Source organism: Macrotis lagotis, chromosome 3 (genome assembly GCF_037893015.1).
Source record: "Macrotis lagotis isolate mMagLag1 chromosome 3, bilby.v1.9.chrom.fasta, whole genome shotgun sequence".
In the NCBI taxonomy this organism is placed as follows: Eukaryota; Metazoa; Chordata; class Mammalia; order Peramelemorphia; family Peramelidae; genus Macrotis; species Macrotis lagotis.
The window spans coordinates 117,474,456-117,486,990 of record NC_133660.1 but is presented as its reverse complement, the minus strand read 5'-3'; the positions used below and the strand labels follow the sequence as shown (position 1 = coordinate 117,486,990).

General features: G+C 35.2%; 1 protein-coding gene across 4 annotated transcripts in view; it reads right to left on the bottom strand.

Annotated features, from left to right (window-relative positions):
- LRBA (LPS responsive beige-like anchor protein) overlaps window positions 1-12,535 on the bottom strand; it is an 832,197-nt gene that overhangs the window by 539,977 nt on the left and 279,685 nt on the right. For all 4 annotated transcript variants that reach the window (XM_074229149.1, XM_074229148.1, XM_074229150.1 and 1 more), the window contains exon 31: window positions 3,233-3,311. In XM_074229149.1, coding sequence (XP_074085250.1) covers window positions 3,233-3,311 — 79 coding nt within the window. The remainder of the gene's footprint in view (window positions 1-3,232; window positions 3,312-12,535) is intronic.

Sequence of the window (12,535 nt, the reverse complement as noted above, 5' to 3'; positions counted from 1 at the left end):
GATTTACCCCTTAACATGAGACATCCACCTAGATTTCAAAGCATTTCATTGGTATGAGTCTCAACATCACCAAATTCTAGTCTGATGCACGATCATGATATAGAAGGAAAGGAACCTTGGTACTTTAAGGAAAAGGCTCTAGCAGTCATCATCAAGTGAAAGGATGATGCATACTACACAATAATATATGTATACCTGCTGAACAAAAATCCAATTAATTTCAGATTAGTACATCACTAGAATATGGATCACTAAGTGATCATATGAAATTTGATTTATAAATATGTGTGTATAAACCCATACTCATATCACATAAACATATGTGTCTGTGTTACGCATTATTTGTGCATACATTTAGAGTTTATAAATGCATGTATACATCCATGTCATATATACAGATATTTACATGCATTTATTACTTCTATATCACTATGTGGTTTATTGTTGTCCTTTTTACTCAAAGACCATCAATCATGATGTTGGGGTCAAAGTACAATATGTTTAACTATGGCTAATCTAACCAATACAAACTCAAAAGGTTCTACACAGGTCAGGCACAAATGGTACATATGAATATTTGCAAAGAGATGTCTCTAAATTTGTGCTTCTCACATTTCTTTTGAGCTACTTCCATTCTGCTTTGCTCCTAGAGCACAACACTTTCTTTGATTCAAGTATTCCATGCTGGGTGGTCCCATATAAGAGTCTTCCACATTTCCAGAGAAACCTTAACTGTACTTGTATTGCTTCCTCTGACTGCCATGTAAGCATTTGACTTGTGTGAGTTTCCTGAAAAATAGCCTTGTAGGCAAACATACATTGACATTCAAACAAAATGGCCTGTTTATAAAAGCTGCTCTCTCTACAGTAGAATTTGAAAATCTGGCATTTCAGTTCAAGAAAGAACCTTATCTTGAACAATGATCTTCAGGATCTTCCTAAGATAATTGAAATAGAAGTGATTCATTTTCCTGGCATGGTACTGGTAGACTGTCCAGGTTTCACAAATAGACAATTGCAAGGTCAGCACGATTGCTCTATAGACCTTCAGTGTTTTAGGAAGCCTAATATTTCACTTCTCTCCATCACTTTCCTTTGCAGTTTCCTAAACACTGAGCTAGGTTTGACAATGCATGCATTAATTTCATCATTTATGTGTGCATCCCTGAAAAGTTTACCACCAAGGTGAATAAACTTCTCTACATAATTCAAGATTTTTCCATTTGCTGTAACTGATGATTTCACATATAGGTGGGATGGCACTGGCTCATGAAAAACCACTGTTTTCTTATGTTGATTGTCAGGCCAAAATTAGTACAAGTGGCAAGGTCAAATCCACACTCTGTTGCCTCTCAGCTTTAGAAGCTGCACTGAGTGCACAATCATCTGAAAACAAAAAGTTGTGCATCAATTCTCCTTCCACTTGAGTGGAAGCACAATAATTTACCACTGGTATGGTAACTGATCTTGATGCCATTTTCATTATCATTAAAGGTGCCTGACAACACTGCTGAAAAGACCACACCAAAAAAGCAGGACAGCAAACACCCAGCCCAATTTCCTTCCACTACTGACTAGGAAAACAGGAGAGCACCCACCATGACCTGGAACCCAGGCAGGTACACTGTCACAGAAGTGGTACATTGGGCAAACAAACTGGCCTAGCAAACAAAATACACTGTCATGAATGATGGTAACAAAGACCTTAGTCATATCAGATAACTTTGTGTGTAGATCTCCATTCTACCCTGGGCATTATTTCTGGAGTGGTTGGGCAGCAAATACCATAGCAACTGTTGCTTCATCCTTTCTGAAGCCATACTGGCTAAGAATTAAGGACTCTGGCAAGAATACAGGCTTGTGATTAGATTATATATGACCAAGAAACCAAAGCCAACTTTATGCCCTATTTATAATAACATTTCATCATATTTTTGCATGTTTTGACCCCACAGTGGGGTCCCTCCCTCCTGTAATGAGAAGACCAGGGTTAGATTAGGTGAAGCAGACAATTTTTAGGGCATCTTATCTAGACCTTTGCTCAATGCTGGAGGTAAGTAATGTGGTTCTTCAAAAAGGTTACTCAAGCACCCAGAGTTACTAAATTCCACTACTACTCCAGTCTAGGGAGAAAATAACCCTATGGCCTGGTGTGCAGATCATGACTACTGCTCCAGGTATAACTACACCTGCTGCTCCATCACTTGTCCATTACCAAAGGACTTCAAAGTAGATGAAAAATGTCCAAATGATATGGATAATTCATATTTAAATCGGATTTAAATGAGGCAGAGTTGTACAAGATTGTCAACCACATTCTCTCTTCCAGAATCATTGGAGTTTAGTGGTTACCTTGGCCATCTTTGATGTCTAAGCACCTCCTGCCTCATAATCCCAATTCTCACTAGCCTTTATGTCACATTCGAACAAATCGTTCACATAAAATGTCATTTGTGGTTGGGGAATTTTCTAGGTATTAATGTTCCAAATTCATAATTCTTCCACCCTGAAGCATATTAAGATCAGATAATCAGGGAGAGGAAGCATCATTGTTTGGAAGAGCTCAGAACCCTGATAATAACTTTTCCTATGATAGCAAAATTGCTATATAAGGAAAAGGCAGAGTCATGCAAATCAAATGGCAAGGAAGCTTCAGAAGTTGCCTTTCCTGCTGCAGCACACCGAAATGAAAATATACATAGACACAAACATTGAGGGTGTGTATGTCAAAAAACAGACACTAAGAAAAAACAAGTCATTTGTGTATTAAGTTGCTTTGTTGTAACTTGTAAATTTGTACTATATATGACTCTCTGCTGCTGTTGGGAGTGGCTACCCATGAGGACAGCTCTGTGGCACAGTGGACAGAGCACTGGTCTTGGAATTAGAAGGATGAGAGTTTGAACTCAAACCCTGACACTTGGTTCTTACTAGCTGTGTGACTTTGGCCTTGTTACTTAACCCTGATTGGGGGCTCCATGATTCACTATCACTGATGTTTCTGTCTTTTTCATACCAGTCATTCTGGTATAAAACTCTACTCCCAGAATTCAGGGCTTTTCACACCAATAAATTGGCCACCCCCATAATACCAGAGCTTTAAACCAATGAAGTCACCAAAAATGAATCATAAGAATGAATTCTGCAAGTGTTAAAAAAAAAAGCAACACAGCTAAAGCAGAAGATACAATTTTAAAAAATAGTTGGAAATCACAAAACTGGAATTCAATACCTCATGTTTGAAGCAGAGTCGTCTGGAACTGAAGAAACTACTGGGACAGCAGGTAATCTTGCATTGGATGATCCACTACCTATAAAAAAATTATGCAATAATTATTTTTTTTTAGGAAATAATTACCCAGGGGCGGCTAGATGGTGCAGTGGATAAAGCACCAGCCCTGGAGTCAGGAGTACCTGAGTTCAAATCCAGTCTCAGACACTTAAAAATTACCTAGCCGTGTGGCCTTGGGCAAGACACTTAACCCCATTGCCTTGCAAAAAAAAAAAGAAAAAGAAAAAAGAAATAATTACCTAATTCAAAGATTCCCTTCATGCCAATTTACAGAGATGTAGATAGCAATGTATTTCAAGTGCTTAATCATGTGGATGTTAATAAATCTCAATCACTCTTCTGAATCATTTAAGAAAACGATTCTTTGACTTTATTTTCTTTTTAATTTGAAAACATAAGTTCTGTTATTCCTCCAACCCCTCTATCTTCTTTGAGAGACAGGATGAAATAATAATGAGCTAGACCTGGAAATGGGAAGATCAGAGTTCAAATTCTCTCAATATGACACTCGCTAGTTGAGTAACCTTGAGAAAATTTAACCTTCCACACAGTTACAATGTGATTATAAATGATAGCCCACATAGTAAGATTGTTGTGAGGATAAAATGAATTTATGTACATAAGTATCTTACAAATTTTAATATGCATAGTTTGATGGATCGATGATCTTCCTCAATGACTTCTCTGCTCTTGAGTGATTCTTGTTCATAGATTCTAATAAATCATTTGCAGAGGTGCCCCTTTCTTCCACTAGATCACTAAGACAGCGTACAAATATCAAATAAGTCCACAAGCAATCTATCCATTATTCCGCACTCAAGCTAGGTGACTGAGTCATCTTTTTTTTTAAATTGGTCTGCTTTACCCAGATAACTGATTTCATGGTTACTGTTAATGGTGCAGTTGGCTTATAAATTTCTTCACTTCCATTTGTGTTACACTAAACTTTATTTCTGGAGAAATACGATTTTTCATAACTCAAAATCACTGCCAGGGAGGAAGGAGTGGATGTGGGGAGAGAGAGACAGTGTAAGAGACATAGAGACAGAAAGAGAGACAGAAACACAGACAGAGACAGAACTTTTTTATTCATGAAGATAACTCTTGGGGATTATTTATGATGACTATCCAGATTAAAGTATTCAGTTGGGTGGACAACTCATAGAATTTGTTCATAAGTACTTGTATCGTAGACAAACACTGAAAATGGACACTTAGACCCAGAGTAGTAACGGGGTATATGAAAGGCAGATTTGCAAATTTTAGCTATTATAAAAATATCAGGTTTCTGGCAGGTTAAAAAGATATGTTACAACCTATGTCACATCATTTTTCTTAGTCCAATAAAGCACTGACAAGAGCAGATATATTAAGATATATCTTCAGCTCATCATCTGTAAAAAGAGAGGGTAAAGTATACCTCTTCATCTCAATTTTATAAAATCCCTCACCAAAAAGAGAAAAGATTATAAAAGATAAAATGAATAATTTTAATTACATAAAATTTTAAGGTTTTATACAAAGTCAATCTGTAGGCAAAGAGTTAAAAAAATCTTTGAAGTGAATTTTCTTGATACAAGATTCATTTTCAAAATAGATAAGGAACTTAGTCAAATTTATAAATAACAAATTTTGTACTTAATAGATGAACAAAATATATAGATAATTTTCATTGGAGGTCAGTCAATAAATACATATTAACCAATTATTATTACTATTATTATTATTATTTCTATTAGTCAATAAACATATTCTATGTGCCATGTGAGAGCAGGATGTGAAGAAAAGCAAGATAGGTCCCTGGTCTAAAGGAGTTTGTGGGAGGTGTCTTGACAGGGAGAGAAAACATACTAACAACTATTCATGAAAAGAGTATATACACAATAAACAGCTGATAATCAACAAATGTAGAAATCAAAGTCATAGCCATACAAAACTGTGAGCATATAAGAAAGACTCTAAAATATTAAAAAATTAGAGAACTGGCAGTGAAGTATATTACCTGCCTTCTGACAGAAACATGAGGAACTCAAGATTCAGAATAAAATGCACAATATAAATGTGGCATATATGTGAATTTGCATTACTTATTTATGTATATTTATTATAAAGGTTTTATTGAATTTTTTCTATCAATAGAGGTACAGATAAGATAAAAATGCTAATTAATTTTTAGCTAAATTCAAGAAAATTCTTTAAATTACAATATAGTATATTCTATATATTTATACTTATTTATCTGTTATTATATTGTCATCCACTCATTAAAAGGCAATTTCAATGATGACAAGAACAGTCTAATTTGATTTTTTAAATTACAGTCCATTGCACTTGTGGTTATTTAATAAATGGTAAATTACTGAATTAAATAAATATTAAATAATTCATCAGTGAGTTAGGTAGATGTCTACCCTTATCAGATGAAGACTTTACCCAGCAGAACAGCTGTGAAGGTGGCTAAAGCAGAGACTGTGGATTACTTAGACCTTGGTCAGACTTTGAAGATGGCAAGGTCATCCACTACACAGCCCAGGACATCCCTAGAGTTATACATCTAATCTATTACATCTATAGTATGTGTGTAGGAATATTCTCATTCTCTCTCTCTCTCTCTCTCTCTCTCTCTCTCTCTCTCTCTCCCTCCCTCCCTCCCTCCCTCCCTCTCCCTCTCTCTCTCACACACACACACACACACACACACACACACACACACACACACACACACACACAGAATTTACAAATCCTGAGAGATAAAGTCGTTGTTGTTCATCCTTTTTTGAAGAGGACAAATGACATCACTGGATGATGTCCTGGAATGCAGTGGATGAGCTTACCATCTTTGAAGTCTGATCAAGCTCCAAGGACTCTATAGTGCCTGCTTTAGCCACCTTCATGGCTGTTGGAACAAAATGCTCTCATCTACCCAATCTGATGGGTAGGGATCTCCCTAACTCACTGATGAATTAGAGGCTTATCAGCTACACTAGAACTATTTGAGCCTATCTGCTGAGCTAATTTTACCAGTGTGTGGCCACTGTACATGCTACAATGAGATGTACAAAAGATAATGATATGCAAAATGTCTCACAGCTCTTAGTTTAGTTTTAAGCTTTAATAGTTTATGGTCCAGAATAGTCTGAGGTGATGGTTGGCACAGGCTAGAAAATAATAGAACACAGAAGCAAGATATTTGAAAATGAAACAAGAACTGTAGTTATTGTTCATCCTTCATTTTTATTTTAAATTTTTATTTATTTAAGGCAATGGGGTTTGAGCCACTGGCCCAAGGTCACAAAGTTAAGCAATTATTAAGTGTCTGAGACCAAATTTGAACACAGATCCTCCTGACTCCAGGACTGGTACTCTATCCACTGTGCCACCTAGCTGCCCCATCCATCATTTTTGAAGAAGACCAATGACATCATGCTGTTGTGGTAAAGGTACAGGATATTCAACTGCAACTTTTCACTCCAATATGAATTTATAAGGCTCTACCAATGGTCAGTACAAATAATTTGATAGGATCTTTGGAATGGAGATGTCTGTGAATTTCCACAGCTAACATCTCTTTTTGTGCTATGGTGATTCTGCTTTGCTCATAGAACATACGGGATATGCCAGACAGTTCCTTGCCAATGGTCTCCCTTATCTCACAATCAATGCTGAAGTTCTTTAAAGTGACTTTGAAATTGTTGTTATACCACTACATGAGTGCTTGCCTTGTTTTATGAGTTCTATATGAAACACTTTAGTTAAGGGTACATTTGGGTTGTTTTCAGCCCACTGGAATTGTGCTCTCAGTAGTAGAGTTTGAAAGCATGACAGTTCAACTTGAATAAGGATCCCACTGTCCAGTACCTTGTCTTGCCAGATAAATTTCAGATCCTTCCTAAAACAATTCAAATGTAAATGTTTCAGCTTTCTGGCAGAGGGAGTTGACAGACTGTCAGGAATACAGGGGGGCAAGAGATTCCAGACTGGAGGAAAGAGTACATTAAGTTTTAATAGCTTAAAACTGCACTAAGAGGTGACACAGTGGATACAAAACCGACCCTGAACTCAGGAGATCCAAGTTCAAATCCGGCCTCAGACACTAAATACTTACTTAACTGTGTGACCATGGGCAAATCATTTAATCCCATTGCATTAAAAAAATAATAATAATAAAAATAAAAACAAAAATAATCACTAAGAGTTTTGGTACATGCTGGATAAGAACATACTATATAATGTTGAAAATCATCTGTTAATTGAACATAATAAAATAAAGATAAAAATGACTTCACTTTTATAAAACACTATAAAAAATTTTCAATTTAGGGGTGGCTAGGTGGCATAGTGGATAAAGCACTGGCCTTGGAGTCAGGAGTACCTGGGTTCAAATCCAGTCTCAGACACTTAATAATTACCTAGCTGTGTGGACTCAGGCAAGCCACTTAACCCCATTTGCCTTGCAAAATCCTAAAAAAAAATTTTTCAATTTAAGCAATTTTTATTAAGCACCTACCAGCTGTTAGTAACTGTAAAAACAAAAACTATAATCTCTCTCTTTTACTCTGAGCACTTATATCCTAATGAGGAATAATCAAAAAGCAGAGTATGCAAAAGAATGCAAATGAGTAAATTCTTCATAGATGAGGGGGTCAAGACTGAAAATAACCAATATCCCCTATTTGGGGAAAATACTCCATCCTCATTGAAACTTTCTCTTCTTTCAAGAAAGATCAACCCAGGGCGGCTAGATGACATAGTGGATAAAGCACTGGCCCTGGAGTCAGGAGTACCTGGGTTCAAATCCAGTCTCAGACACTTAATAATTACCTAGCTGTGTGGCCTTGGGCAAGCCACTTAACCCCATTTGCCTTGCAAAAAAACCTAAAAAAAAAATCAACCCAGGTGCTATTTCTTCCAGGAAGCCTACTCTGATTCCTGTAATTTTTACTGCTTCCCCCTCCATACCTCCTTAAATTCAATTTTTTAACTATACTTTTTTGTAAACATGACATATCCACCTCACCACAGAAGCAAGTAACCTGAGGGTAAGTATTATGTATCTCCCAGACAGAGCACTGCAAAGAGGAATAGATAAGAAAAGAGCCCTCCTAATAATGGAGGTCAGTCTGATTGCTAGAGTAGAAAACCAATTCTAGATTGGTCACAATACAGAAATACTGATAGAAAGTTGAAGTGGAATTAGATTGAGGAGGCCTTTAAATGCCTTCCATAGGAATCTGTATTTTCATAAGACAGAAATGGTTCAAAGAAACTGGGCTGAAGGAGGGCTTCAAAAGAGAGCTGAAGATATAGAAGAAAGTTTGGGTAAGTGGCTGCAAGGAACATAATAGAGAAACACAAGGGAAACTGAAAGGATTCCTGAGCAACAGTGATGATACAGATAAAATTAGATAACATGAATCTAAAGGACATACAGACATTTTTATGACATAAACGGGCAGGAAGACAATCTGGAACTGAAGTTAAAACAAAGCTGAATATTTTTTTTTTTGAAGAAAAATAAAAGGGTTAAGGAGAACAAATGGCTGAACTTGCCCTTTCTGAGATCAAAACTCCAAAACTGAAAAGAAATGAAAAGTAGATCTGGAAGGGATTAAAAAGGGGAGTAATTTAAAGTCAAGGTAAAATCATGATAAAGGAGCTGAGGAAGAATGAGATAAATGGCAAAATTACAGAGAAAGACAGTCATATCAGATAAACTAGTTTCATTTTTCAATACTAAAGAAGTGGACTAGTAATTCTACTTCCTTGAATTACAGATCTAAATATGGATTAGACCCTGGAGATTCAGTGTCCACATTTTATGCAAGAAGAAATAGTTCCAGAAAGGTTGTGACTTTCTCAAGATCATACAGGTCTGTCATTCAAGCCAAGTCCTCTGCCTCCAAATCTCCAGTATATGACCCAAGAAATAAATTCAGATAGATTGCCCTGATCCAAAACACAAACTGGAGAAGTGATAGATCTGAGGGGTCAAAAGTCACAAACTGGACAAGTGATAGATCTGAGATTCTAATGTGGGTCATTTGCCTCCAAATAATACATGACAGGGGCAATTAGGTGGTGCAGTGGATGGAGACCATCCCTGGAGTCAGAAGGACCCGAGTTCAAATTCAGACTCAGACACTTAATAAATTACCTAGTTGTGTAGCTAGGTTAAAAAAAAAATTCACACATACACACACACCACACACACACACACACACACACACACACATACACAGAATATAATACATGACAATGACTTGGAATTGGAGGAAGCTGATGAACTAGGCAGAAGTGAAGATATAGGAGGTGATTAGTAAATTAAATGTATTAGATATTATTTTTAGATTTAAGAGTATTATGAAAAAAGCAGAACAATTATTTAATAGCAAATTCTAGTTGGATTAAGAAACAAGAATGAATCCATCCTCAGATATAGACAAGCCATATGATCATGTGTAAAATTATGTAACCATTGAATCTCAATTTCCACATCTTTAAAATAGGGAGAACTATACACAATATTTGCATATTTTTAAAGAACTATATGACGAAGAACAAATACCACCACCACCACCACCACCACCACCATCATCATCATCATCATCATCATCATCATCATCATCATCTCAAGGCCTTCCTATTCTTCACTGACAGATTTAGCAACCCTCACCAACTAAGATCAAGAACAATGAAACTTGATCTGGGGTAAACATTTCTTAGAATATGTAGAAAAAACTACTTATTTTGACAGTGTAAGATTGACATTCTAGCAGCATTCTACATAAATATTTAAGCATATTATCTGAATATTTATAAGCATAACTATCTGAAAACAATAATGAATAAGTAATGAAAACAATATACATGAGTATAGAAAAAGCAAATTTCTCAATATATTGCATTTAAAGTATTGTGTTTTATATATCATAATGAATTCATAAGAAAAAACTTAAAAATTAAGAAAACTTTTCTTGAAAAAGGGACAAGACTACCACACATACACAACCTAAATGTGTACTCTATTGTTTCCAGTTTAAAATACTGAAGCATAGGATTTTTAATTAGCGTTACATATTTTTACAATTTGGATTTTTAAAATTTGCATAAATTCATAAGAAAAATACACAAAATTACACAAAAATACACAAAAGCATTTGAAATTTTCAAAAGAAAAATCTTTATTGATCTTCATGAAACTTTTAAAAACCTAGTTCAAACATGTGGAACCAGAAAAACTAATCTTTTCCTTCACTGATAAACTGGCTCCTTCAAACTGACAGCTTTACAGGCATTCACAAGAAGATAAAAGGAAATGCAAACAGATCATATGTCTAACACCCTTTCATGGAAATCTTGCTTATTCTGGTCACAAGTGTCCAAACACGTAATAGTCTAAACAAAATATAATTAAAATTAATTCTAATTTCTAATTTCCAAACAATGTATCTTTATGAACATTCTCTGCCAACTAACCTACAAAAACATAAAGCAAGAGATGAAGTAAAAACTGCTTAAGTGACAGTCTAAAATGACAATATTCCACATAAAAGAAAAACAAGTAAAAAAGTATTTCTAAATTTGTGTTACTTTTACAGGTAAAATAAGTAAATTTGTTATAACTATTAAAGCATATTAAGATGGACATAAAACTACAATTATTTTTATTTCAAAAATGAAGTAAAATATCCTTTTACTGAACAGTAATCTAGCAAGAAATAAAGCAGAATTTGGTCAACTCCCCACTGTAACAATACATTCATTTTGGCTAACTAAATTTTGAAAATTAATAAGATGTAATATTTAATAGGTAGATAAAGCACCAATTATATGATATAACTTAAGAACAATTTAGTTAGAAGCAATTTATTTATGGAATACAATGGAGTCAGGAGACCTGGTTTCAAATCCTTCTTGTGGCCCTTAAGAAGCAATGTAATCATGGGGAAAATTAAATAAACAATTTATTAAGTATTAACTATTTACCAATAATTATGCTAGGAGTGAAAATTTTATCATAAGAGGAAAATATACACATTATATGAATGTGTGTATTTATACACATACAGGGACTCTGTGTCTCTGTGTCTCTGTGTCTCTGTCTCTGTCTCTGTCTCTGTCTCTGTCTCTGTCCCTCTCTCTGTCTGTCTCTAGTCTCTGCAATTTAGAAGTAGCCTGCATGAGGAGTCAATCAGGAAAGGCTTCCTGTAGAAAGTGGTACTTGAATCAAATTTTAAAGGAAAAAGATGGATTTTGTGAAGTGGAGGTGAAAACAGAGGGCATTCACACACCAGCTTCCTTAGCATTAACTTCCGTCTCCATCAAGGTTACTTATTTCACTATACAGTATACTGTACTGCAAATAAAAAATAGTAATAGTAAATGGCACCAATGGCAATAACAGTAATAATAATAATAATAATAATAATAATAATAATGGAAAGGGTAATATAGAAAATAAAGAACAGGTCTCTAATTCAAAAAGACCTGGGTGCAAGTCATACATGACTCCTGACAAATCAATTTCTCAGAGTGCTATAAGTTTCATGTGATAGAAAATATCATGTACATCCACAGAAGGAACTATGGAGGCTGAATGCAGACTATAACCTATTATTTTCAATTTTTAAAATTTATTTAGCTTTTATGATTTTGCTCCTCCTATGGTTTTTTGTTGTTATTCTAATTCTTCTTTCACAACATGATAAAGATAGAAATATGTTCAACATAATTAATTATACATATATAATGTATAATACCTTGTTCTCTGTCAGGAGAAGGGAAGGAGGGAGAAAAATGTAAAACTCAAAATCGTAGCATAAAACAATTGTTGGAAACCATCTTTGCATGCAGTTGAAAAAGCAGTTAATTAATCAATTTTCTGGGGGATGGGGGGAGAGAGATACTATGAGTTTCAAAGAAGTTCCCAGATATAAGTAAGAGAACAGACAGAGAAAGAGAGAGAGAGATTGGGGAAAAAAACAGGACCCAGTAATGGGCTGGCTCACAATGGAGCAAGAGAAAAACAAATATGCAAATATTAACTTAATATTCTGTACATGGGTGGTGACAGGAAAACAATGTACCAACAACGCATTCAGGGAAGTTTAGAGGAAGAGCACATTCTCAGAGAGAAAACTGAGATCAATTGTGGACAGACTAAGATAGAAGAAGTAGTGGAAGAAAGATCCAATATAAATTTGGAAATATGAGACAGGACCTCACATACAAATCTGAGTTATA